Genomic DNA, 26,026 nt, shown 5'->3' with positions numbered 1-26,026 from the left:
AAAGAACTATGACTGAAGAACAAACCTGATTTTATAAAAATTTCAAGTTTAAGAGGAAACCACAATTAGAACCTAGCTCTTCATCCATTAACACAAGGCTTTGTTCTCTGGGGGTGTGATAACTTTGATCTCAACTACCTAACAAAGTAGGCAATGTCCTAAGAGCACTAAAAGATGTCAAAAGTCAAAAAAAAAATCTCACGCATAACTTCTTAGGATCTGCTGTGAATTCAGCCAAAATAAAAGAATAACTTAGAGATCAGTATTTGAAATATTCTCCCAATTTAAAAAAAAAAAAAAACTTTCTTTTATAACTAAGAAATAGGGGTGCCTGGGTGGTTCAGTCAGTTAAGTGTCTGCCTTTGGCTCAGGTCATGATCTCCAAGCCCTGCATCAGGCTCCTTGCTCAGCGGAGAATCTGCTTCTCTTTCTCTCTCTCTCCCTCTGCCCCTCCCCACCGCTCATATTCTCTCTCTCAGATAAATAAATCTTTAAAAATAAGACCAAACAGGTGTGGGAAGAACCAACTGGCCCTCTATCATGGTCATCCTACACCAAGAGCCACCTAATGATCATGAAATGAATATTCGTGTTTGTCATCACAGGTCCAATAAGAGAAGGTGGATTAACTAGGCTTATTAAGGAAACAGCTTCCTGGCCCCTCCTATGGTAGTTAAAAGTTAAAAAGCCCAACATGTGGGCCCACAAGAAGACCATAAATAGACTCCATTCAACCATGAGATTTTGGAGTAGGAGGAAGTCTCAGAAATCATCAATTCTAGAGATAAATTCACCAAAGCTCCCAGGACGAACTAAATGCCCTAGCCCCAGGGCTTGCCAATTAGTGACAGACTCAACACCACTTGCAGAGACTGTACTTCCCTGTGGTACACCAGCTATTCTCTTACTGTATCAGTGACCATTTCACTGCGAGAACTTTAAGAAGCAGTCTGTAACTTCTAAACTCAAGGTGTAGTCTGAGCTAGAAGAAGACAAAAAATAAGCCAAAAAAGTCACTTTGTTTCCATCATATCTCTTAGACAACTTTTTATAAGATGGTAATCAACCAGTCCCATGATTACTCTCTTCTTTGATTGTTAACATTACAAATTACCAAATGCCTAAAATGTGCTGCCAAGTACTATGTTAATTATTATTATCAAAGATAACACTGGAGGAACAACATAGAAGTTTTATGAAGATAATCAAGCGCTGATTATATAGAAAACTATCAAAAATTTTAAAACACTTGGGGTGCCTGGGTGGCTCAGTCAGTTAAGCATCCAGCTTAGTTTCAGCTTAGATCATGGTCTCGGGGTCATGGGATGGAGCCTCCATGGGACTCTGCACTCAGCGGGAAGTCTGCTTCTCTCCCTCTCTCTTACCCTCTGTCCTTCTCCCGCCATTAAGATGGATAAATAAATATTAAAAAAAAAATTTTTTTAAACACTCTGGCATGGGTCACATGTCTGGCTCAGTCAGTAGAGCATGTGACTCTTGAGCTTGGGGTCGTAGCTTCGAGCCCCACACTGGGTGCAGAGATTACTTAAAAATAAAAAAAAAAGTTTTTAATCTAAAAAATAAAATAAAACACTCTAGCATTGTCATATACTGCTAGTGATAAAATCTATTAGTGAGCAGTACATCAAATGTATTAAGGTCTGCAAAAATGCTTATACCTTAAGACAAACAATGACAAACTGTTTCATTTTCCTTCAGCACACATAGGAAGACAATCTATCCCGGTCCCCTTTCCATCTAAAAAGGATGACACTACTGATTTATGGCCAATGGAATGTTACAGAATTGATATAGGCCATTTCCGTTTAAAAAAAAAATCTCCCTCAAATAATCCTTCTCTCTTGCCAAAACTCATATATTGACGATAGCCGCATTCCAAAATAGAAGAAGCTGGGATACCTGAGTCACTGCTTAGAGGACAGCTGCTAAGACTATGCCTGATAAAGAACACCTGCACTGGACTTAGTGTAAGAAATTTATTATGTTACGCCACTGAGATTTGCAGTATTTGTTATAGTAGCTAGCATTAATCATTCAGATTAATATAGTGTTTTAAGAATATGCAATGGTTACAATGAAAAATAAAAATGAAATAAAATTATATGAAAATGCAGAATTCAGAGTCCTTTTTTTCATCCTTAAAAATTATCTTAATGCTATTTACATTATGGTGGGGGCTCTACCCTATATAATTCCTGATTGAATCTTTTAATGAGCATATACTGGTATTGAAATTAAAAAAACAAAAAAGGTGTTAAATGACTACTGCTTTAATAATGGTCTTTAAAAGCAATTAAAACCAGGGGTGCCTGGGTGGCTCAGTGGTTAAGCATCTGCCTTCAGCTCAGGTCATAATCGCAGCATCCCGGGATCAAGCCCCACGTTCTTAGGCTCCTTACACATCAGGGAGTCTGCTTCCCTTTCCCTATACCCCTCCTCTGTTCATGCTCTCTCTCCCTCTCTCAAATAAATAAAATCTTCTTAAAAAAAAAAAGTAATTAAAACCAAAAAGGTAAAATGTCATTTGAATTTTTCATCTTTGCCACAGGACAAAATTCAAATAAGCCCTTAGTACCTCTAATTAAAATACCACTTTTTGTTTATATAAATAGATCTTCAATCACATTTTACCAAGTGTTATCACTTTATCTCAGTTGTTCCTCATAAAAATGTCTTGCCAACTTCATAAGGCATCATTATCTCCTCTTTACAAATGGGAAAAGTGAGGTTCAAAAAGCCATGATCTTTGTCCAGTGTCACACAGCTAGCCCTACTATCTATTTTCAAACCTAATTCAGTATTCCCATCATATACCCTGTTTGTTCCCTTGTACCACCCAATGCAGGTCAACTGATTACATCCAAGTGCCTTTCATCCAATATGTATTCAAAAGAGGCTTGTGATTTTGAATCAAATATTTATTTGGTCTACTCTCAGAATTGCCACTTATGGAACAGTCCACAGTACATGTGCAAATGAATTCAAGGAAACCATGCCATTCTTCTAAAACTAACCCCATATATACACAAGGAATTACAGATATGAGAAGACATAAACTGGTTCCAATTTTACCATAATATTTTAAAAATTAATTATGTTTAAAAAAAATTAGTACGTATACTGTACTCATATATCTATTTTAATGATAGCTACTGGAATAAAAACATTAATAGCAAACATTCATAAATAAATGATAAATTTACCAATTTAAGAACTATCTAAAAGCCATGTTTCTTTTATATATGATATATGTAACAACTGTTCATGCAATATTTTCAGACAGCATGACAGTTTAGCTTTCCAATAAGCAATAATAGCAAATCAAGAGGCACTGACACTCACTTGTGTTACAAAAGGATAAAAATGAGATGTAACAATCTGTGGGCAAGTCCACAGATTCCCTTACCTTTATATATCTTTTCAGTATTACACAAGTGAAGCGTGAAGTAGGTATCAAGGAGCTGATGGCCATTTCTATTAACAATGTTCCGGGCAGCAATGTTCCGAAGGTGTCTAAGACGTCGCTAAAAAATAACAACAAAAAAGAGGGACACATTCAGCTCTTCCTCCCATAAAATCTTCTGAAAGTTACAATCCAAAAATGAAACACAGGAAGTTGTCCCAGTTATCGATTTGTTGAGCCAGTAACCTTAACCCAGTCTCATATTTATGCCTCAGCATCCCCTCTGTCAAATAGGAATTATACCTGCCCAATCTCATTTACAAGGTTATTGTGAGCATGAAATGACAACAGATAGGAAGTATTGTCGAAGAGCATAAATACTATGTAAGTACTATATACCTGTACAATAGCATTAGTATTTCCTGGAATATAAACTAAATAGTAATTTGCTTTCTTCCCTTCAGAAGAATACTAGTAGACATGCAAATCCATCTCATGCCTACAAACAAGCAGTTTTTACATACATACACTCCTGTGGCTAGTATACTCAAGATGCCAGATCATCTGTACAACCAGGAAAAGATGACAAGCCAAAATATAACTCACTGGGCACTCCAGCCAGCCAATAACCCAACTGTCGTGAGCTTAAATTAAATCTTCACCTGACCAGCAGCCAACCAATCTTTCTTTTCTTTTTTTTTTTAAGATTTTATTTATTTATTTGACAGAGAGAGAGACAGCGAAAGCAGGAACAAAAGCAAGGGGAGTGCGAGAGGGAGAAGCAGGCTTCCGGCTGATCCCAGGACCCTGGGATCATGACCTGAGCCAAAGGCAGACGCTTAACAAATGAGCCACCCAGGCGCCCCCCAATCTCTTCTTTCCTAATCAGGCCTTCTTCCCAACAATTTCTCCAACTAAGATGCACAAATCATATGGAGTCCCAATTGTTGAAAAGGCAAATGCTCCCTAAGCAACAGGAGAAATCAACAAAAATACAAGATAACAAATAGCCTAATAAAAGCATATCAAAAGAGAAGATGTTGTTGGGGCGCCTGGGTGGCTCAGTCGTTAAGCGTCTGCCTTCGGCTCAGGTCATGATCCCAGGGTCCTGGGATCAAGCCGCACATCGGGCTCCCTGCTCCGCGGGAGGCCTGCCTCTCCCTCTCCCTCTGCAGCTCCCCCTACTTGTGTTCCTTCTCTCGCTGTGTCTCGCTCTGTCAAATAAATAAATAAAATCTTAAAAAAAAAAGAGAGAGAGAAGATGTTGGCAACGCTCAAGTCTCAGCACATCAGATTCATTCCCAAAGGCTAATTCCCTGTGTCAGATAATTATTTTCAGGCTTAAAAATAGAAATCAAGTGCTCAGTTTTAAAATATGCTTAAAGCTCTCCCTTCAGGCTGAAAGACAGCCCAATCTACTGAGGTAAGTCCATCTTCAATTACATATGCAGTCAGTTGGAAAAGTACAGTTCTTTCTTTCCATGTGCACAGCAACCTAATCCTTTCTCCCAATCTAGAAATTAAGATTCTTTGAGAGAAGTTATTGTCTAATAAATTTGTTCAATACTCTAAGTATGAAAAGGCCCAAAGATATTTGCAAAAAGTTCCTCAGACTGGGGCACCTGGGTGGCTCAGTGGGTTAAGAGTCTGCCTTCAGCTCAGGTCATGATCTCAAGGTCCTGGGATGGAGCCCTACATGGGGCTCCCTGCTCAGTGGAGAGTCCATTTCTCCATCGCCCTCTGCCCTTCCCCCCGCTCATGCTCACACGCTCTCTCTCTCTCAAATAAATAAAATCTTTTAAAAAATAAAAAGTTCTTGGGCGCCTGAGTGGCTCAGTTGGTTAAGCGACTGCCTTCGGCTCAGGTCATGATCCTGGAGTCCAGGGATCGAGTCCCATATCCGGCTCCCTGCTCAGCAGGGAGTCTGCTTCTCCCTCTGACCCTCCTACCTCTCATGCTCTCTGTCTCTCATTCTTTCTCTCTCAAATAAATAAAAACTTTAAAAAAAATTAAAAAAATAAAAAGTTCTTAGGACTTATTCTAAAAGACTCATTTTTACACAATCTGCCAATGGTTTCCATTTCATCCCCTGGATTACAGCAACTCTCTCTTCCTCCTATATATTTTTCATTAGCCCTCTCAATCAAGATTTTAAGTTAACAGGAAGCACTAACCACATCTATTTTGCTGTAAGATTACAATCTTGGTTCTCTGTTCAAAGACCTGAAAATATTACCCAAAGCCTCTAGAATAAAGTACAAACTTGCCTTATTGCTTTCAAAGCCCTGTACAATCTGACCTCTCCACATCCTATCTTTACTTCTCACTAGATCTTCTACATACCCAACCCCTCAGTCACACATGAATGCTTAAGGTTCCATGAAAAAGATCACGCACGTTCCTAGCCCTAGGCCTTTGCTAATGCTAGCTCCTCAACCTAGAATACCATTCTCTCTCTCTTTTTTTAAGATTTTATTTATTTTGAGAGAGAATGAGAGCGAGAGAGCATGAGCAGAGGGGAGGGGCATAGGGAGAGGGAGAAGCAGACATCCCTCTGAGCAGGGAGCCCTATGCGGAATTCGATCCCAGGACTCTGGGATCATGCCCTGAGCCTAAGGCAGACACTTAACCGACTGAGCCACCCAGGCGCCCTAGAATACCATTCTCTTAAAGGAGATCCTATTTCTACTTCAAAGTTTAAGGAGAGAAGACTTCTCCTTCCTTTGTCTCTAACTGAAATTAGTTGCTCCTTTATTCGAACAAATAAGAACTTTGTTTCTATGTCTCCTATAGCACTTATTTCATTTAACCTAGTCTTATTAGCTGATAGTTATCTTCCCTATTAATCTAGGAGGAAATGACTTGATAACAGAGACCATTACCATCACTACACTGTCAGCACTTATTAAATGCTTAAAATGTGCCATGCTCTGTACTAAACACTTCATACATATGATCTTATTTAATCCTCTTAACAACCATATGATGTAAGGTTTTACTCATTATCATTATTCATCTCTTTATCCCAACATTCCTACATAACCAAATATAAAACAGTAAATAATAAATGGGCAGTATATCTCAAAAGAAGGAAGATAAGAAAGCAGAAGGAAAGCAAGGGGTTATACCTATATATGTGGATATATGTAATACACTTACATCATACACACACACACACACACACACATACACACACATATATGATACAGTTTGGTCTTTACACTCCCCTATTGCCACAGAGGGCAGACTGAGCAATGATCTATCCTTCAACACAATAATTTTATGACAAATATAATAATAATGGAACAGACTCCTTACGAAGCAATGTGCAAAGCTTGGCCAGAGATGTAATCTATAATCGATGCATAGATATTACTGAAGAGATCTTTCCACTATCTAGGAAGTTAGCACAACCAGCTCCAAGACACCTTCTGCCTCCAACCTCTACAATTCTAAAATCAGCAATGGAGTCTACAAACATTTATCCGAGTGGACTACCAATGTATCACTATTGTTTCCGTGCTCCTTCCACTAAGTGGGTACAACAGAACTGACCACATCAGGACACTTTATAAGAAAGTTTACAAAAAACAAAACAAAAAACCACACACACAAACAAAAAACAAAAACCTCCTCCACAAATTAACCAACTATACTTAAGGCACTGACTTTGGGTTGTACGACTTTTTGCCTTTTCCCCTATTTTATTTATTTCAAAAGCATTAGGGTAAGTATTCTCATTACACCATGATTAATTAAAATCCAAGATGCTCCCAGCAGCTCAAAGGGACAAAGAAAATCAACTCTTTACAGGTAAATTATTGATGTAATCTTGGTGAAAGGCAGTAAATGTACACATGAACCTTCTTGTGCCCTTTGTCTTGGCTTGCTCTTTAATAACATTCATTCTAATTTTATCATAAAGCTTTTTATTTTTAAAAAATGCTAAACTGTAATAAAACGGAGTTTACTTCATAATAATGTGCCAATGCTACTTTTTAGTTTTGACACATGAAAAATGGTAATGTAAGATTGTATTAGGCGAAACTGAATAAAGGAAATTCTCTGAACATTTTTGCAACTTCTCTGTAAATTTAAAATTATTCCAAAATAAAGTTTATTTTTTTTAAAGTTATTCCCTTTTTCAGAGTTAGGAGATGTGTAAGCAGGACAAAAAGAGTGCCAATAAAACATTATTTCACAAGCACTACTTATTAATAAAACTCTTCTTCATTTCCACCATTCACTTCCTTCCTTTAGACTCCCACTTCCTCTCTTCCTCTCCTTCCCCTAAGATTTAATGCAATTATAAAGGAACACTGGAAGGTTAAGACAGAAACTCATAAAAAATTATTAAGTATGGGGGTGAGAACAAGCCAGAGGGAATACAGATAAAAGTAAGACTTCCCTGCTACTTGCTTATATAGTTTTGACTTCTGTACCATATAATGTCCTACATACTGAAAAAATAAAGTTAAATAAGAAAAAGTTTAAATCAACTAAACCTAGTCCAAAATATAACAGAAACACCAAAAATTACCACCAGTTTGAAGACATATCGTCTACCTTCACCCAAATTATTACCCTATGATCCAAGAAGTACTGAAGAAACCAGAGCGACCTAAAGGATCCTCTCTTGTTCTCAGTTCCCCCAGAAGATCTATACTTGAAAAACAATATGTAATTTTACTTAACATGGAAAAAATACGGTTAGTTCCAGGTTTTGTATATCTTCCCCAACAAGAATATAAATCCTATGAGGAAGAGATTTTGTTTACTTTTTAAAGATTTTATTTATTTGTCAAAGAGAGCCCACACGCACAAGCAGGGGCAGCGGCAGGCAGAGGGAGAAGCAGGCTCCCGCTGAGCAGGGAGCCCGATGCGGGGCTCAATCCCAGGAGCCTGGGATCATGACCTGAGCCAAAGGCAGACGCTTAAACAACTGAGCCATCCAGGCATCCCAGAGATTTTATTTATAGCTGTATCTCCAGCATCTAGCTGAGTACCTAGCAAATAGCAGGCACACAATAAATGTTTTTTGATTGAATTAATAAATCTCCAGTGAATTAACCCAGTCAAGAATGTCTTGGTATGGGACACCTGGGTGGCTCAGTCAGTTAAGCGTCTATCTTCAGCTCAGGTCATGATCCCAGGGTCCTGGGATCAAGCCCCGTGTCGGGCTCCCTGCTCAGCAGGGGAGCCGGTTTTTCCCTCTCCTGTCTGCCGCTCCTCCTTTTTGTGCTCTTTCTCTCTGACAAATAAATAAATAAATCTTTAAAAGGAAAAAAAAAAAGAATGTCTTGGTATGACAAAGGCCTTGCAATAGTCCTGAGTGGCATGGAAACCTCAGTGGATTCTGACACCCACCCACCAGACAGTGAAGGAATACAGACCTAAGAAATGAAAGTGGAGTAAAGCGTAGGCAGTGATTCTGCTACAGTAAATCCTAAGAACTCACCTACTTTCAACTGCTCTAGAGTTTACAACCTAGCGGTAATTCATGGCCTGGTGGCACCAACTAGCATAAATACACTGCTTTTGACCTTGTCTAAACAGAATTAAATAAAAGACTACCTCTTCTGGACACCTGGGTGGCTCAGTCAGTAAAGCGTCTGCCTTCAGCTCAGGTCATGATCTCAGGGTTCTGGCACTGAGCCCCACATTGGGCTCTCTGCTCAGCAGGGAGCCTGCTTCTCCCTCTGCCTACCACCCCCCTGCTTGTGCGCTCTCTCTCTGACAAATAAATAAAATCTTGAAAAAAAAAAAAAGACTACCTCTTCAAATGGCCCACCTAAAGACAGTTGAAATCAAATCTCTTATGATCTAAACTGGCTCAAGTTATCTCAGGAAAGTATGAATATTCTGAGTAATTAAAATTGCCACAAACTTTGGAATTATTCTTTAAGATAACATCCTACATACTTTTCTTTACCAGCAATCTCCTTAAACTTTCTCAAATCTACTATGCCTTTATGGTTATGAAATGCAATTTTTGGGTCTGGTCTCAGGAATTCAGCTGAATAGGGATCAAACCATTCTGAACACCTACAAACTCAACAGATCGAAAAAAAGAATAGCAACAACTCTCTGAACAAAAAAGCGACCACTTTCTGGAAGGTAGGACGTTTGGAAAAGTGAATCTGAGGCGATATTAGGGAGGATAGACGGCGGGGGAGGGGGCTTCTGTCGGCCGCTTCTGGCAAGTGATAGAGCAGCGGAGCACAAAATCGGAACTTTTAGAAGTCGGCTACGCCGAGGGACATCGCTCCAGTGGCTAAACTGGGGGTGGAACCCTCGTGGGACAGTGTGGTCTCAGGACCCTCCGGGTCACAGAAAGACCAGGGGTCCTGACTGTGACAGAGCTCCCAGGTATCGGACCAGGGAAGCCAGCTGCAGAGGCAGAACCGAGGCGCGGGCTCTCAGCTCGGGATTGCCATAAACTGTGATCGGTGACAGTCCGGCCACTGCTCCTCCAGCAGGGACCCAACAAGCGGCAGAGCCGGGCAGATTCCCCTTCCTCCCCTGGGAGGAGCGGCGCGGGAGTGCACCGCAGGGATCTGCTGGATTTGGAGACGCCACACTGGGTCGGATGCCAGAGATAGAAACGCTCGGTCACAGGCCAGGTGAGCACGGAGTGCAGCCGGAGACCGGGGACACGGGAGTGACTGACTGCTTTTCTCTGGGGGTGCACTGAGGAGCGGGCCCCGAGTTCTCAGCTCCTCTGGGCGGAAACTGGGAGGCCGCCATTTTCACTCTCATCCTCCAAAGCTGAACCGAAAGCTTGCAAGGAACAAAAGATCCCGAGAGCAAACCCGAGCAGATTACTTAGCCAGAACCGACAAGGGCGGGGCACTTCTGCCTCCAGCAAAGACATTTGGGAACCACGGCAACAGGCCCCTCCCCCAGAAGATCAGCACGAACAGCCAGCCAAGACCAAGTTTACCAATCAAGGAGAATGGGAGAACTCCAGCGCTAGGGGAATACCACACATAGAATTCATGGCTTTTTTACCATGATTCATTAGTTTTTCAAAGTTAATTTTTTGAACTTTTTTTTTAATTTTTCTTTTTCCCTTTTTCAACCAACATCTTATCAATTCCTTTTTGAAAAAAAAAATTATTTTTCACTTTTAGTCATATTTTATCCCTTCATAGTAGATACCCTTATTTTTGGCATATATATATGAGTTATTCTCTCTTTAAAATTTTGAGATACAGTTTCTTCTAACAGATCAAAATACACCCTAAATCACTAGTGTATGGCTTTGTTCTAGTCTCCTGCCTGATCACATTCTCTCCCTTTTTTTTCTTTTTTTAAATCTTCTTCTTTCTTTTTACAAACAACTTCTTATCTTATCAATTCCTTTTATAAAATCTTTTATAATTTTCATCTTTACAGTCATCTCCCATCCCTTCATTGTATCAACCCTTATTTTGTACATATATAACTCTTTCTTTCTTTAAAATTTTAGGAGGCACTTTCTTCTAACAGACCAAAATACACCCAAAATCTAGTCTGTGGCACTGATCTATGCACTAGTCTGATCATACCTGATCATATTCTGTTTTTTTATTTTGTTCTGTTTTTGCTTGTTTTTATCTTTTTCTTTTTCTTTTTTCTCTTCCTTTCTTCTTTCTTTCCCTTTCTTTTCCCCTGGTATCTGGTCTTTTCTGATTTCTTAAGAGTATATTTGCTGGGGACGTTATTAACCTGTTAGCATTTTGTTCTCTCATTCATCTATTCTCCTCTGGACAAAATGACAAGACGGAAAAATCACCTCAGCAAAAAGAACAAGAGGTAGTAACATCTGCCAGGGACCTACTCAATACGGACATTAGTACGATGTCGAACCTAGAGTTCAGAATCATGATTTTAAAGATACTAGCTGGGCTTGAAAAAAAGCATGGAAGTTATTAGAGACACCCTTCCTGGAAAAATAAAAGAACTAAAATCTAACCAAATCGAAATCAAAAAGGCTATTAATGAGGTGCAATCAAAAATGGGGGCACTAACTGCTAGGATAAATGAGGCAGAGAGAAAATTAGCGATATAGAAGACCAAATGATGGAAAATAAAGAAGCTGAGAAAAAGAGAGATAAACAACTACTGGATCACTAGGGCAGAATTCCAGAGATAAGCAATACCATAAGATGAAACATTAGAATAATTGGGATCCCAGATGAAGAAGAAAGAGAGAGAGGGGCAGAAGGTATATTGGAGCAAATTATAGCAGAGAACTTCCCTAATGTGGGGGAAGGAAATAGGCATCAAAATCCAGGAGGCACAGAGAACCCCTCCCAAAATCAATAAAAATAGGTCAACACCCCAACATCTAATAGTAAAACTTACGAGTCTCAGAGACAAAGAGAAAATCCTGAAAGCAGCTCAGGAGAAGAGATATGTGACCTATAATGGTAGAAACATTAGATTGCCAACAGACCTATCCACAGAGACCTGGCAGGCCAGAAAGGGCTGGGATGATACCTTCAGAGCACTAAACGAGAAAAATATGCAGCCAAGAATACTATATCTGGCTAGGCTGTCATTGAAAATTGGAAGGAGAGATAAAAATCTTCCAGGACAAACAAAAACTAAAGGAATTTGCAAACACTAAACCAGCCCTACAAGAAATATTGAAAGGGGTCCTCTAAGCTACGAGAGAGCCTAAAAGCAGCATAGATCAGAAAGGAACACAGACAATATACAGTAACAGTCACCTTACAGGCAATACAATGGCACTAAATTCATATCTTTCAATAGTTACCCTGAATGTAAATGGGCTAATTGCCCCAATCAAAGACACAGGCTATCAGAATGGATTAAAAAACAAGAGCCATCAATATGTTGTCTGCAAGAGACTCATTTTAGACCCAAAGACACCCCCACATTGAAAGTGAGGGGGTGGAAAACGATTTACCATGCTAAGGGACACCAAAAGAAAGCTGGGCTGGCAATCCTTATATCAGACAAATTAGATTTTAAAACAAAGACAGTAATAAGAGATGAGGAAGGACACTATATCCTACTTAAAGGGTCTATCCAACAAGAAGATCTAACAATTGCAAATATCTATGCCCCTAACATGGGAGCAGCCAATTAGATAAGCCAATTAACAAAAGTGAAGAAACACATTGACAACAATACAATAATAGTGGAGGACTTTAACACCCCCCTAACTGAAATGGACAGATCATCTGAGCAAAAGATCAACAAGGAAATAAAGACTTTAAATGACACACTGGACCCAAATGGACTTCACATATTCAGAACATTCCACCCCAAAGAAACGGAATACACATTCTTCTCTAGTGCCCATGGAACATTCTCCAGAATAGATCACATCCTAGGTCACAAATCAGGTGTCAACCGGTACCAAAAGACTGGGATTATTCCCTGCATATTTTCAGACCACAATGCTTTGAAACTAGAACTCAATCACAAGAGGAAAGACGAAAAGAACTCAAATGCATGGAGGCTAAAGAGCATCCTACTAAAGAATGAATGGGTCAACCAGGAAATTAAAGAAGAATTAAAAAAATTCATGGAAACGAATGAAAATGAAAACACAACTGTTCAAAATCTTTGGGATGCAGCAAAGGCAGTCCTGAGAGGAAAGTATATAGCAATACAAGCCTTTCTCAAGAAACGAGAAAGGTCTCAAATACACAACCTAACCCTACACCTAAAGGAGCTGGAAAAAGAACAGCAAATAAAGCCTAAACCCAGCAGGAGAAGAGAAATCATAAAGATCAGAGCAGAAATCAATGAAACAGAAACCAAAAGAACGGTAGAACAGATCAATGAAACTAGGAGCTGGTTCTTTGAAAGAATTAAGATTGATAAACCCCTGACCAGACTTATCAAAAAGAAAAGAGAAATGACCCAAATCAACAAAATCATGAATGAAAGAGGAGAGATCACAACCAACACCAAAGAAATACAAACAATTATAAGAACATATTATGCGCAGCTCTATGCCAGCAAATTAGATAACCTGGAAGAAACGGATGCATTCCCAGAGATGTATCAACTGCTAAAACTGAACCAGGAAGATATAGAAAACCTGCACAGACCTATAACCACTAAGGAAATTGAAGCAGACATCAAAAATCTCCCAACAAACAAAAGCCCAGGGCCAGATGGCTTCCCAGGGGAATTCTACCAAACATTTAAAGAAGAATTAATACCTATTCCCCTGAAACTGTTCCAAAAAATAGAAATGGAAGGAAAACTTCCAAACTCATTTTATGAGGCCACCATTACCTTGATCCCAAAACCAGACAAAGACCCCACCAAAAAGGAGAATTATAGACCAACATCCTGGATGAACATGGATGCAAAAATTCTCACCAAAATACTAGCCAATAGAATCCAACAGTACATTAAAAGGATTATTCACCGTGACCAAGTGGGATTTATCCCTGGGCTGCAAGGCTGGTTCAACATTCGCAAATCAATCAACATGATACAATATATTAACAAAAGAAAGAACAAGAATCATATGATCCTCTCAATAGATGCAGAAAAAGCATTTGACAAAGTACAGCATCCTTTCTTGATCAAAACTCTTCAGAGTATAGGGATAGAGGGTACATACCTCAATATCATAAAAGCCATCTATGAAAAACCTACAGCGAATATCATTCTCAATGGGGAAAAGCTGAGAGCTTTCCCCCTAAGGTCAGGAACGTGGCAGGGATGTCCACTATCACCACTGCTATTCAACATAGTATTAGAAGTCCTAGCCACAGCAATCAGACAACAAAAAGAAATCAAAGGCATCCAAATCGGCAAAGAGGAAGTCAAACTCTCACTCTTTGCAGATGACATGATACTGTATGTGGAAAACCCAAAAGACTCCACCCCAAAACTGCTGGAACTCATACAGGAATTCAGTAAAGTGGCAAGATATAAAATGAATGCACAGAAATCAGTGGCATTCCTATACACCAACAAGACAGAAGAGAGACAAATCAAGGAGTCAACCCCATTTACAATTGCACCCAAAACCATAAGATACCTAGGAATAAATCTAACCAAAGAGGCAAAGGATCTGTACTTAGAAAACTATAAAATACTCATGAAAGAAATTGAGGAAGACACAAAGAAATGGAAAAACGTTCCATACTCATGGATTGGAAGAACAAACATTGTGATGTCAATGCTACCTAGAGCAATCTACACATTCAATGCAATCTCCATCAAAATACCATCCACTTTTTTCAAAGAAATGGAACAAATAATCCTAAAATTTGTATGGAACCAGAAGAGACCCCGAATAGCCAGGGGAATGTTGAAAAAGAAAAGCGAAGCTGGAGGCATCACAATTCCGGACTTCCAGCTCTATTACAAAGCTGTCATCATCAGAACAGTATGGTACTGGCACAAAAACAGACACATAGATCAATGGAACAGAATCGAGAGCCCAAAAATGGACCCTCAACTCTATGGTCAACTAATCTTCGACAAAGCAGGAAAGAATGTCCAATGGAAAAAAGACCATCTCTTCAACAAATGGTGTTGGGAAAATTGGACAGCCACATGCAGAAGAATGAAACTGGACCATTTCCTTACACCACACACAAAAATAGACTCCAAATGGTTGAAAGACCTAAACGTGAGACAGGAGTCCATCAAAATCCTAAAGGAGAACAAGGCAGCAACCTCTTCGACCTCAGCTGCAGCAACTTCTTCCTAGAAACATCGCCAAAGGCAAGGGAAGCAAGGGCAAAAATGAACTCTTGGGACTTCATCAAGATAAAAAGCTTTTGCACAGCAAAAGAAACAGTCCACAAAACCAAAACACAACCGACAGAAGAGGAGAAGATATTTGCAAATGACATATCAGATAAAGGGCTAGTATCCAAAATCTATAAAGAACTTATCAAACTCAACACCCAAAGAACAAATAATCCAATCAAGAAATGGGCAGAAAACATGAACAGACATTTTTCCAAAGAAGACATCCAAATGGCCAACAGACACATGAAAAAGTGCTCAACATCGCTCGGCATCAGGGAAATCCAAATCAAAACCTCAATGAGATACCACCTCACACCAGTCAGAATGGCTAAAATTAACAAGTCAGGAAACGACAGATGTTGGCGGGGATGTGGAGAAAGGGGAACCCTCCTACACTGTTGGTGGGAATGCAAGCTGGTGCATCCACTCTGGAAGACAGTATGGAGCTGAACTGGGTATTTACTCTGGGTATTGCTCTACTGGGTATTTACCCCAAAGATACAAATGTAGGGATCCGAAGGGGTACGTGCACCCCGATGTTTATAGCAACAATGTCCACAGTAGCCAAACTGTGGAAAGAGCCAAGATGTCCATCGACAGATGAATGGATAAAGAAGATGTGGATATATACACAATGGAATATTATGCAGCCATCAAAAGGAATAAGATCTTGCCATTTGCAACCACGTGGATGGAACTGGAAGGTGTTATGCTGAGTGAAATAAGTCAATCAGAGAAAGACATGTATCATATGATCTCACTGATATGAGGAATTCTTAATCTCAGGAAACAAACTGAGGGTTGCTGGAGTGGTGGGGGGTGGGAGGGATGGGGTGGCTGGGTGATAGACACTGGAGAGGGCATGTGCTATGGTGAGCGCTGTGAAGTGTGCAAGACTGTTGAATCACAGATCTGTACCTCTGAAACAAATAATGCAATATATGTTAAGAAAAAAAAAAAAAGAAGAAGATAGCAGGAGGGGAAGAATGAAGGGGAGTAAATCGGAGGGGGAGACGAACCATGAGAGACAATGGACTCTGAAAAACTAACCGAGGGTTCTAGATGGGAGGGGGGTAGGGGGATGGGTTGGCCTGGTGATGGGTATTAAATAGGGCACGTTCTGCGTGGAGCACTGGGTGTTATGCACAAACAATGAATCATGGGACACTACATCAAAAACTAATGATGTAATGTATGGTGATTAACATAACATTAAAAAAATTTAAAAAAAAAGAATTGCAATTTTTGTGCATCATTCTTCAGCAGTAGGTTTAGGCAGCAAAGTTGTACTCTAATAACACCCACCCCCAAAAGTAAAGCTGAGCAGATTTTAAGTTTTAAATTGGAATTAACATGGCTTAAAATCTTTGAAACACTATCTCTAAAACATCCTATATAGAAAATAAAAACATTCACTAACATATAAAACTAAAATCTCCTATTCAGCTTTGATTTGAAAGATTGATAGCTATAATTAGGGCACAACTCTGCAACTGAAATGTTGGTGGTGAGCAAAAAGGCCAGCATGACCCTAAATTCCTAAATACTTTTACAAATCTTTCAAATATAAACTCTAAAACAAGACTTAAGTGGTATGCATTATAGATCTGAAGCATTTGCTTTAGTAAAAAAATAATTACTCATTAGTAATGACTGAAACTGATGTCTCTAAAGAACTTGTTAATACTATTACTTTTGTTAGCCAACTGCTTCCAAACATAAAAGTCGTCTAGGGGCACCTGGGTGGATTGGTCCGTTAAGCGTCTGCCTTTGGCTCAGGTCATGATCTCTGGGTCCTGGGGTCGAGCCCCACATTGGGCTCCCTGCTCAGCGGGGAGTCCGCTTCTCCGTCTCCCTTGGCCTGTCTCCTCCGACTTGTGCTCTCTCTTTCTAAAATAAATAAAATCTTTAAAAAAATAAATAAATAACAGTAGTCTAAAGAAAGGGTTTTTGTTTTTTATATTATGGGTTTATTTTGTCCAACAGGTATATGACTAAAACAAAAAAAACTTTGCAGAATCACCCTCCCCTACTATCAATTTCTATGCTTCCTCTAAGAATTAACTCTACCTCCACCCCAAGGATGTTCAGCCATGACTCAGGTCAGGTCAATCAGCACATTCCATCCCCCTGATCATAACTATATATAACTTAATTAGGACCACTGAAAGACTCGGAAATTATATTAAATTATTGAGATTTTTTTTTTCTTTCACACTGGCCCTGAACCTGAAAGCATACAGAGCTGGAGATGTTGGCAGCTGTCTTTCATCACAGTGAAACCAAAGAATGAAACCAACAAGGAGGAAAGCAGAGTAAAGAGATGTGAGATTCAGGTCCTGCCAACAATTTAAGTGTCTCTGGATCAAATCATACCTAAAATGAGAATTGCAATGACAACCACCAGCTGAGTCCCCATAAAACTGTCAAAGATTACAACTAAGGAGATTTATATTGTGACTATTTATTTAGGATTTATCCCATAACAAGGTAGTAGATGAAGAGTAACATTTAGTGGCAGGGTACAAAGAAATGTTTCATTTTGTTAAACATCCCCATGTTTTAGAAAATGACCATTTCTGGTAGGTCAATTCATTTCTGTTGATACAATTTTGAATCTCAATATGCGTGACAGTACAGCTTTCAAAACAATCAAATCACACCCCAGAACGAAAAGAAATCCAAAGAAATTTTCAGTAGTGAAATACATCATTGGGGTTCTATTCCTCCTGAGTTTTACCATTCCCTTGCAGGTATCTAAAATGTTCTGACTTCTGAGGCATAATAACGACCAAAGAGAACTAATTAATATGCCTTTGATCTTGTTCCTCATCAGTGCTGCAGAGAGTGATTCAGGGAGGTTGATGGCAACAGGAGGCTCCCATTCACCCTTCCTTCCCTATCCGTAACCCTTGCTTCAAAAACAAAAGTACTAAACCAAAGTTCTTAAATATAATCACTCCACAAATCCCACCACTGCCAAACTAAATAACCATCCCACACACACCTTTTATGACTTCTAAGATCATAGAGAGGTATCTTCAAAAAAATTTCGAGTCTAATTTGCTTAATGTACAAGAGCTATCATAAATCAATAATATAATCAATAATCGATAGCCCAATAGAAAAGGGGGCAAAGGACATAAAAAGAAATGGAAATGGTCAATAAACCATATGAGAAGAAAAAGAAATGGAAAAGAAAAAGAAATGGAAACGGTCAATAAACATATGAGAAGATGTATAATCACACTCCTAATTAAAGATATGCACATCAAAACAATCATTCCACCTCATGGTGACTAGTTTCCAAACAATGGCTGTACCAACACATCACACCCTCCATGCTCTCTTATAATGTGGTATCGCCACTCCTCCATTACAAAATGGGGTCTATGTTCCCTCTCCCTTATATGTAGGCAGGCCTGTAACTATGGCAGAAATTAGACTACATGACTTCTGAGGCTAAATCATAAAATTACCTAGTTGCCTTAGGATGCCCTTTCTTAGAACCCAGTCACCTGAATGTGAGGACACCAAGCAGCTACATGAAAAGGACTTCGTAGCTGTTCTCCACAGCCTCAAGCGAGATCCCAGCTACAGCTAGACACGTAAGTGACCGTGTCCGCCCCCAGCCTTGGAGCGACCAGAAATGACATCAAATAAAGCAGAGACAAGTCATTCCTACCACAGCCAAATGAAACTGCACAATCATAAGCAAAATAAACGATGATGATGTTTCATGCCACTAAATTTTTTTTCTTACTCAACAATAGAAAATGAAGAATGCTATCTGATTAAATGGTCAAACTATTTAGTTTTTGTCACAAGTTGATATGAGTAAGGAAAATAATGTGGGAGGAAATATAAACTGGTTCAATTTGGAGAGAGGGCAATTTAGCAATAATTATTAAATTTTAAATTGTATGTAGTATTTGACCAAGCAATTCCACAAGTCACAAAAATGTGTGCAAATATGCTTATTCTGATATTGGCTATAAAAGCAAAAATTTAATAACCACTTTTAAATTGGGTTGGTACATTCATACAATGGAAATCTATGTAACCATTTTTTAAGAAGTACTAATATGGAACACAAAAGAGCATGAAATTTTAAATGTTCACATAGAGAAATATTACTATATCCCCTGAATGATGGAGATCATGGGTTGCCAACTCATTCTGTAAAGAGGCAGAGAGTAAATTATTTTAAATTTTTCAGCCCATGTCCATTCTCTGCATATTATTTGTTTACAATCTCTTAACCATGATAACCTTTCTTAGTCGTCTCAGTTACAAATGTCAGTAATAACTGTTGGCCAGTTTGCTAACCCCTAATGTAGAAAATCACAGATATTATGAGATAATTTTTTTTAAATAGCATTTGGTTTAGGAATGTAGTCAAACTTGTTCTGGGCACCTGCCCCCTTTCCAATCCTCAACTCATTTGTTTTTTTCAGGTCAGACATTTATTTTCTGCCTGGGACTAGGCTAAATGGCATGGAGGAATAAGGCCCAGGTTGCTTCCAGTAAACTCAGATTACCACTATTTTGGTATATTTTTTTGAGGGACAACAAAAGCAAACCTGAGAGATTAGTTTTCTACATTCCCACAGAAGGTAAAAATGTTGATTACTGAATTGAGAATTTAAGCTTGATAAATTAGATCAGTTTTTTTCAAAAACACAAAAGCTCCTTCTATATTATAGCACTCAGTCACCTATTTTTTCTAATCTTTTGATCCCACCTGAAAGAGTCCCTGTAAAAAGTTCTGAAAAGAACCCCAAAATGCTTTATTTATAACTAGTGCTTGGTGCTCTTGGTTACAGGCAAATAGTACCAAGAGCCAATGTTACAGATTTAAACAAAATAAAAATCTAATTCTACTCTCATAAAATGCTCCCATTCCTAACTTGAGAGCTCTCTGATGCAAATCACACAACCTTGGAACTAAAGCCTTTATTTTGGCATTCACTCTGCTCTCACTCAGTCCCAGAATTCAATTCAGTCATTTAGCAAACACTACTAAATTATAATACAGGCTTCTCCACAGGAAAAGACAAAATATATCTCTGAACTTTCTACATTTCTTATACACTTTGGTTCTGGGTTTTTTTCTCTCCACCTTATCTATCCCCAATCTTGGTGGAAGGTCCAAACTTGCCCTTCTTCCTCCATGTTTCCTTTGGGTAGTGTTGCTCTAAAACACAAGCCTTTGTAGTGACAGGTCTAGCACTGTTCTCTGCCTGTATCTCTCATCCTCCCTCTTGTTCCCTTCTTCCTTCTATTTTATCTTGCTGGTATTTCCTACACACACCATGCTAGGAACGCTGGGGATACAAACACGGCATTCCCTAATTTCTGAGTATGTAAGCTCGCTAAAGAGCTGGAGTTTGTACACACAAAAAGGCCAATTTGAGGTCAAATAATCCAGCAGTATAATGTCAATGAGCATTTATTAGAGAACCATTATTCTAGAAATGTAAGACCAAAGAAGAAAGACACAGATTTACAAAGGATGACCTGGAAGATAAAAATCAGATGACAGGAGACAGCTCTGTGGTCCAAGTGTTAAGAGTAATATCGTGGGGATGCCTGGGTAGCTCAGTTGGTTAAGCATCTGCCTTCGGCTTAGGTCATGACCCCAGGTCTGGGATCAAGTCCCACGCTGGACTCCTTGCTCAGCGGGGAGCCTGCTTCTCCCTCTGCCTCCCGCTCCCCTGATGTGCTCTCCCACTCTCTCTTTCCGACAAATAAATAAATTTTTTTTTAAAAAAAGAGTAATACCATGGCCATAATTTGCTTCAAAATAATTGGGGTGAGGGAGGGAGGATGATTAGTTAGGCATATAGGCAAAACAAGATATGCCATCACATAACATAACCTGTTATGTTATTGAAGTTATGTAACAGGTACCCTGGGAGTTCATTACACACCCCTCATATATACGCATTTCAATATACACTGATATATACAATACACATTACACTATACGTATTTCACTATTCTTTGAAATTTCCATAATAAAAAAGTTTTAAAGAAATATTAATAGGAACAGAAAGAAAGGATAAGACCATATAGGAGCCTAAAGCAAAAATGGGCTTAACAGGGAGATTAGATAATGGATATGGTTGAGGATAAAAAGAAGATTGACAAAAGGAATAAGGGAGTCAAAAGGCCCTTAGGGCAACATGAACTAATCAGTAAAGGTGTCAGGGCAATAGAGTTGTCAGAGAGAGAGAGAGAGAGAGAGAGGAAGAAAGAAAGAAAGAAAGGGAGTGAGGAAGGAGAGAGAGAGAGAGGGAGGGAGGGAAGGAGGAAAAGGTGTGTGTGTGTTTAGGAAATATACCCTATACCTTATATCAAATTCCAAATGGCTTAAAAATATTTAAATATTAATAATTAATACATAAAGTATCAAAAGAAACCATGAAGAATTATTTTATAACCTCAAAGTTCTAAGAATGACAAAAAATTCACAAGCCATACAAAGAAAAAAAATACATAAATTTTACTACATAAAATGTTTTTAAATTATGCATGGCAAAAACTGTCATATGCAAAGTCAAAGGAAAAACAACCTAACCAAAACTTTTTAACTCACATAACCAATTTCACTAAAATACAAAGAGTTCCAGAAATCAATAAGAAAAAAATCCAACAACCCAATAGAAAAAAAAATGGCAAAGAATGAATATTAACAGATAATTCACAGAAAAGGAAATACAAATAGCACTTAAACATGAGAAGATTCTCAACCTTACTCATAAGAGAAATGCAAATTAAAACTACACTAAAACTGGCAGAGACCAAAAAGTCTGCTAACATATTCAGAGGCAAGGCAGTGGCAAAACAAGCACTTGGCTGAAAAGAGTACAAATGGAAAAACCTCTGAAGATGGCAATCTGGCAATATCTACCAAAATTACAAATGCACATATTCTCTGACCCAGTAATTCCACTTCTGCATTTGTGAAAAAATATATACTTAGAGATATGCATTATATGTTATACACTATTGTTTGTATTTGCAAAAAACTGGAAATATGTTAAACGTCCATCAATAGGGGACTAGCTAAATTATGATATATCCTATAGTGGAATACAAAGTGGCCATAAAGAATAAATTATATGGCAGCTGTTTAAGCACTGATATGGAACAATCTGTAAGATATACTATTAATTAAAAAAAAAAACACAAAAGTTTGGGACACCTGGGTGGCTCAGTTGGTTAAGTGTCTGACTCAATTTCAGCTCAGATCATGATCTCAGGTTGTGCAAAAAAACCCCGCATCTGGCTCTGTGCTGGGCGTGGAGCATGCTTAAGATTCTCTCTCCCTCTCCCTGCTGCCCCCCTTCACTCTTGCTTACTCACTCTAGCTCTCTCTTGCTCAAAAAAAAAAAAAAAAATCACAAAAGTTTATGCAGTCAGTGTGTTTAACATGTTAGCATCTGTGTTTCATAGGAAAAAAATATAATTATGTAATTACTGGAGATACATAAAATATAACTCATAACACTGGTTATCCCAGGGAAGAGAAAATGGGTATTTGGGGTACAGAGTGATATGGAGACTCTTCACTCTTATGTACCTTTGAATTGTGATCCATATGAATATACTGTTTATTTTTTAACATAAAACCAGGGGCACCTAGGTGGCTCAGTCAGTTGAGTGTCCAACTCTTGGTTTCAACTCAGGTGATGATCTCATGGTCGTGGGATCAAGCCCTGCATCAGACTCCACGCTCAGTGGGGAGTCTGCTTGAGATTCTCTCTCCTCTCCCTCTGCCCCTTCCCCCTGCTTTCTTTCACTCTCTCTCAAAAAAAATCTTAAAATAAAACCAAATTTACATTTTTTAAAAAAACAGAGATAGCAACTAACCTTTAAGCACAGGTATCTGTGATAGCCATTACCAGAAGCAGTGTGACATAGTGGTAAGAGTTCAAACTAGAGTCAATTAATTCTGAACTCTAAGGTAGTTCTACCATTAACCAGTAGGCAAATCACTTACTTTCTCTGAGCTTGTTTCCCCTCCCATAAAATGGAGATATTTCCTGTATGCCTAACTCTGTGGGTTATTTTAAGGATCAAATGAAATAATGGATATAAAAGCTTTCTGAAAAATCATAAAGTACTTTATAAATATAAAGTATTAACAGAAATAGGTACGTTGAGAAAGGGATGTGGTTATCAGTATAAGACGATGAATTGGTTTAGGCATTTCTAATTTGAAGTGAAGAGACAGATTTAGAATTCATTTATCTAAACAGAGGTGACATGGTCTCAAATATAAGAGATCTCCAAAGGACAAACATTCAGTAAACAGAATTACAAAACTACAAAACTAGAAAACATCCTGAAGGTCATCTAAGCCTTTGCTACTCAGGATTACCTGGGAACTTGTTGGAGAGACACAATCTCAGGTCCCACTACAGACCTACCCAATCAAAATCTGTATTTTAACAGGATGCCCAGGTAACTTTTATACACATTTTAAGTTTAATAAGTACTAATCTAGCCATCTCATTCATTTTTCAGATAATAAAACCGGGGCCACAAGTAAAGGATCTTGGTCATGTTCACACTGTCAGTAAGCACCAAAAATCAAGATTTGGACCCAGGCCTGATCTCTTGGACTATGTGTAGATGTATGCATGTACATTATGTATTTGCTTCCCAGATACCTTGTTGGTTTTTTTTTTTTAAGATTTTATTTATTTATTTGACAGAGAAACAGCAAGGCGAAAAGCAGGGCGAGAGAGAGAGAGAGACAGAAGCAGGCTTCCCACCGAGCAGGGAGCCTGCTACGGGGCTCCATCCCAGGACCCTGGGATCTTACCCTGAGCCAAAGGCAGACACTTAAGGACTGAGCCTTAAGACTGAGCCACTCAGGCGCCCCCCAGATACTTTGTTTCAAAACCCAGGAGACATCTTTGCCTTGCAGATATCCCATGCCCCCCCGCCCCCATTTCTGATCAGCCACCAGCCCAGTAATTCTTTCTTTCTTCATAATATCTCTGGCATATATTCCTTCTTTTCCACATCCTTCATTCATTGCCCTAAAACTACTGCTATGCCCCACAGTGAAAACCCAGCTTCCTTCTCTTACACATGTATCAACTTCCACTCCTGGAAACAAAAGCTCTCTAACAAATAGCAGGCTCTATATAATTCCAAAAGAAGATGCAAGCCATTAAAAAGCATTAAATATTAGCATAACTGATTCCAGGCAGAATCTATGTTTGAAAGCAAAACTAGCACACTCTAATTTGGTAATCCTAACCCAGAAACTTCCTATTGCCACTCCCACTATTTCTTTCCCATCGCCTCCTTCTCTTTGCTCTAAAACTGACCCAGGTTGCCTTCTTCTAGTAAGGCCTTCCACTATAATCAAGCTTTACTAAATAAATCCAAAGGCTATGAATCTACTTTCTATTACCATCTTCTATCCCAACCTGTCCCAATACACTCTCAACATTCATAAACATTCTCCTATCTTCATAATTCTCTCCTATACACTGTACTCTAACAAACCAAAGTATTTCAACATTTCTTGAGTATCCACGATGTGCCAGGAACTACACAATAAAACAGAAGTCTAAATACCTCTGAAGGGGCGCCTGGGTGGCTCAGTCAGTTAAGCGTCTGCCTTCAGCTCAGGTCATAATCCCGGGGTCCTGGAATTGAGTCCATCAGGCTCCCTGCTTAGAGGGGAGTCTGCTTCTCCCTTTCTCTCTAACCGCCCCCCCCACTGCTCCTGCTCTCTCCTCTCTCAAATACATAAAATCTTTAAAAAAATTTTTTTAATAAATAAATAAATAAATACCTTTGAATACCTTTCCTACATAAATTCAAGAAAATTAAAAGCCCTGGTCTCTGCCCTATTTGCATTTCTGCACCAAGAAGTTTTGACTTTTTGGGCGCCTGGTGGTTCAGTCGGTTAAGTGTCCGACTCTTGGTTTTGGCTCAAGTCATGATCTCAGGTCCTGAAATCGAGCCCAGAGTGGGCCTCCATACTCAGTAGGGAATCTGAGATTCTCTCCCTCTGCCCCTCCCGCACCCACCCTGCTCACGCACTCATTCTCTCTCTCTCTCAAATAAATAAATAAATCTTTTAAAAAAAAAAGGAAGTGTTGACTTTTTAAAGAGCAAATAATATGGAAAGACTTTTTATAGATGTTCAGCCACAAAAACAACAGGTGAACAGAGTAAGACACCCACAACATGAAGCCTGCACAGCATGAGGGTAAACAGTTCTAGAGACTCCTGTGTACAAATCGGGCTCAATTAGATCAACCTGAAAAAACAAAGGGAGTATGCTTCAATTCAAAATCAAATTGTGAGCTATTTATTCCAATGATCCCAAACACCATCTTTGTGTTACAGCATGAACTTGGCAGACTTGGGTCTGAGCACCACCCTGCTATGTCACTAGGAAATGTATTAAAGCTCTCTAAGCTTTATATTCCTCATCTGTAAAATGGAGCTAATGACAGTTTGTATCTCTCAGAATTATAATGAGAAGTAAATAGAGTAACTGCAAAGTCCTTAGACACAGTGCTGGCACATGTGACAGTTAAATAATATTACTATTATTATCAATCATCCTAAAGTTTCCTCATTCTTTTGTGGTGAGTTTACCTCTAGAGCTTCAAAATCTATCCTCCAAACTGGAGCTATACAGGTTTGTGAAGGTACAGGCAAAGATGAAACTGGAAAACTGCATTTTAAATTCAACAAGCAAGAGTGACATAGCAGGAAAAGCTCTGAATTTAGAACCAGAATAGGTGGATGTGAACTCTAGCTCTTCCATGTTTCTTTCTTGGCCTTGATTTTCTTCCCTGTTAAATGGGAGAGATGGCT

The 26,026-nt window shown here is 38.9% G+C and overlaps 1 protein-coding gene across 2 annotated transcripts in view; it reads right to left on the bottom strand.

The window, feature by feature from the left end:
• The window catches only part of UVRAG (UV radiation resistance associated), a 327,746-nt gene that overhangs the window by 284,639 nt on the left and 17,081 nt on the right, over positions 1-26,026 (bottom strand). For both annotated transcript variants that reach the window (XM_028115861.2, XM_088017675.1), the window contains exon 2: positions 3,428-3,545. In XM_028115861.2, the coding sequence (XP_027971662.1) occupies positions 3,428-3,545 (118 nt within the window). The remainder of the gene's footprint in view (positions 1-3,427; positions 3,546-26,026) is intronic.

Source organism: Eumetopias jubatus, unplaced genomic scaffold, assembly GCF_037043125.1.
Source record: "Eumetopias jubatus isolate StellerSeaLion01/CBP00866 unplaced genomic scaffold, mEumJub1_p1.0 scaffold_13, whole genome shotgun sequence".
NCBI classification, from domain to species: Eukaryota; Metazoa; Chordata; class Mammalia; order Carnivora; family Otariidae; genus Eumetopias; species Eumetopias jubatus.
The sequence above is the reverse complement of the archived record's forward strand: the minus strand, read 5'-3'. Positions and strand labels throughout refer to the sequence as shown.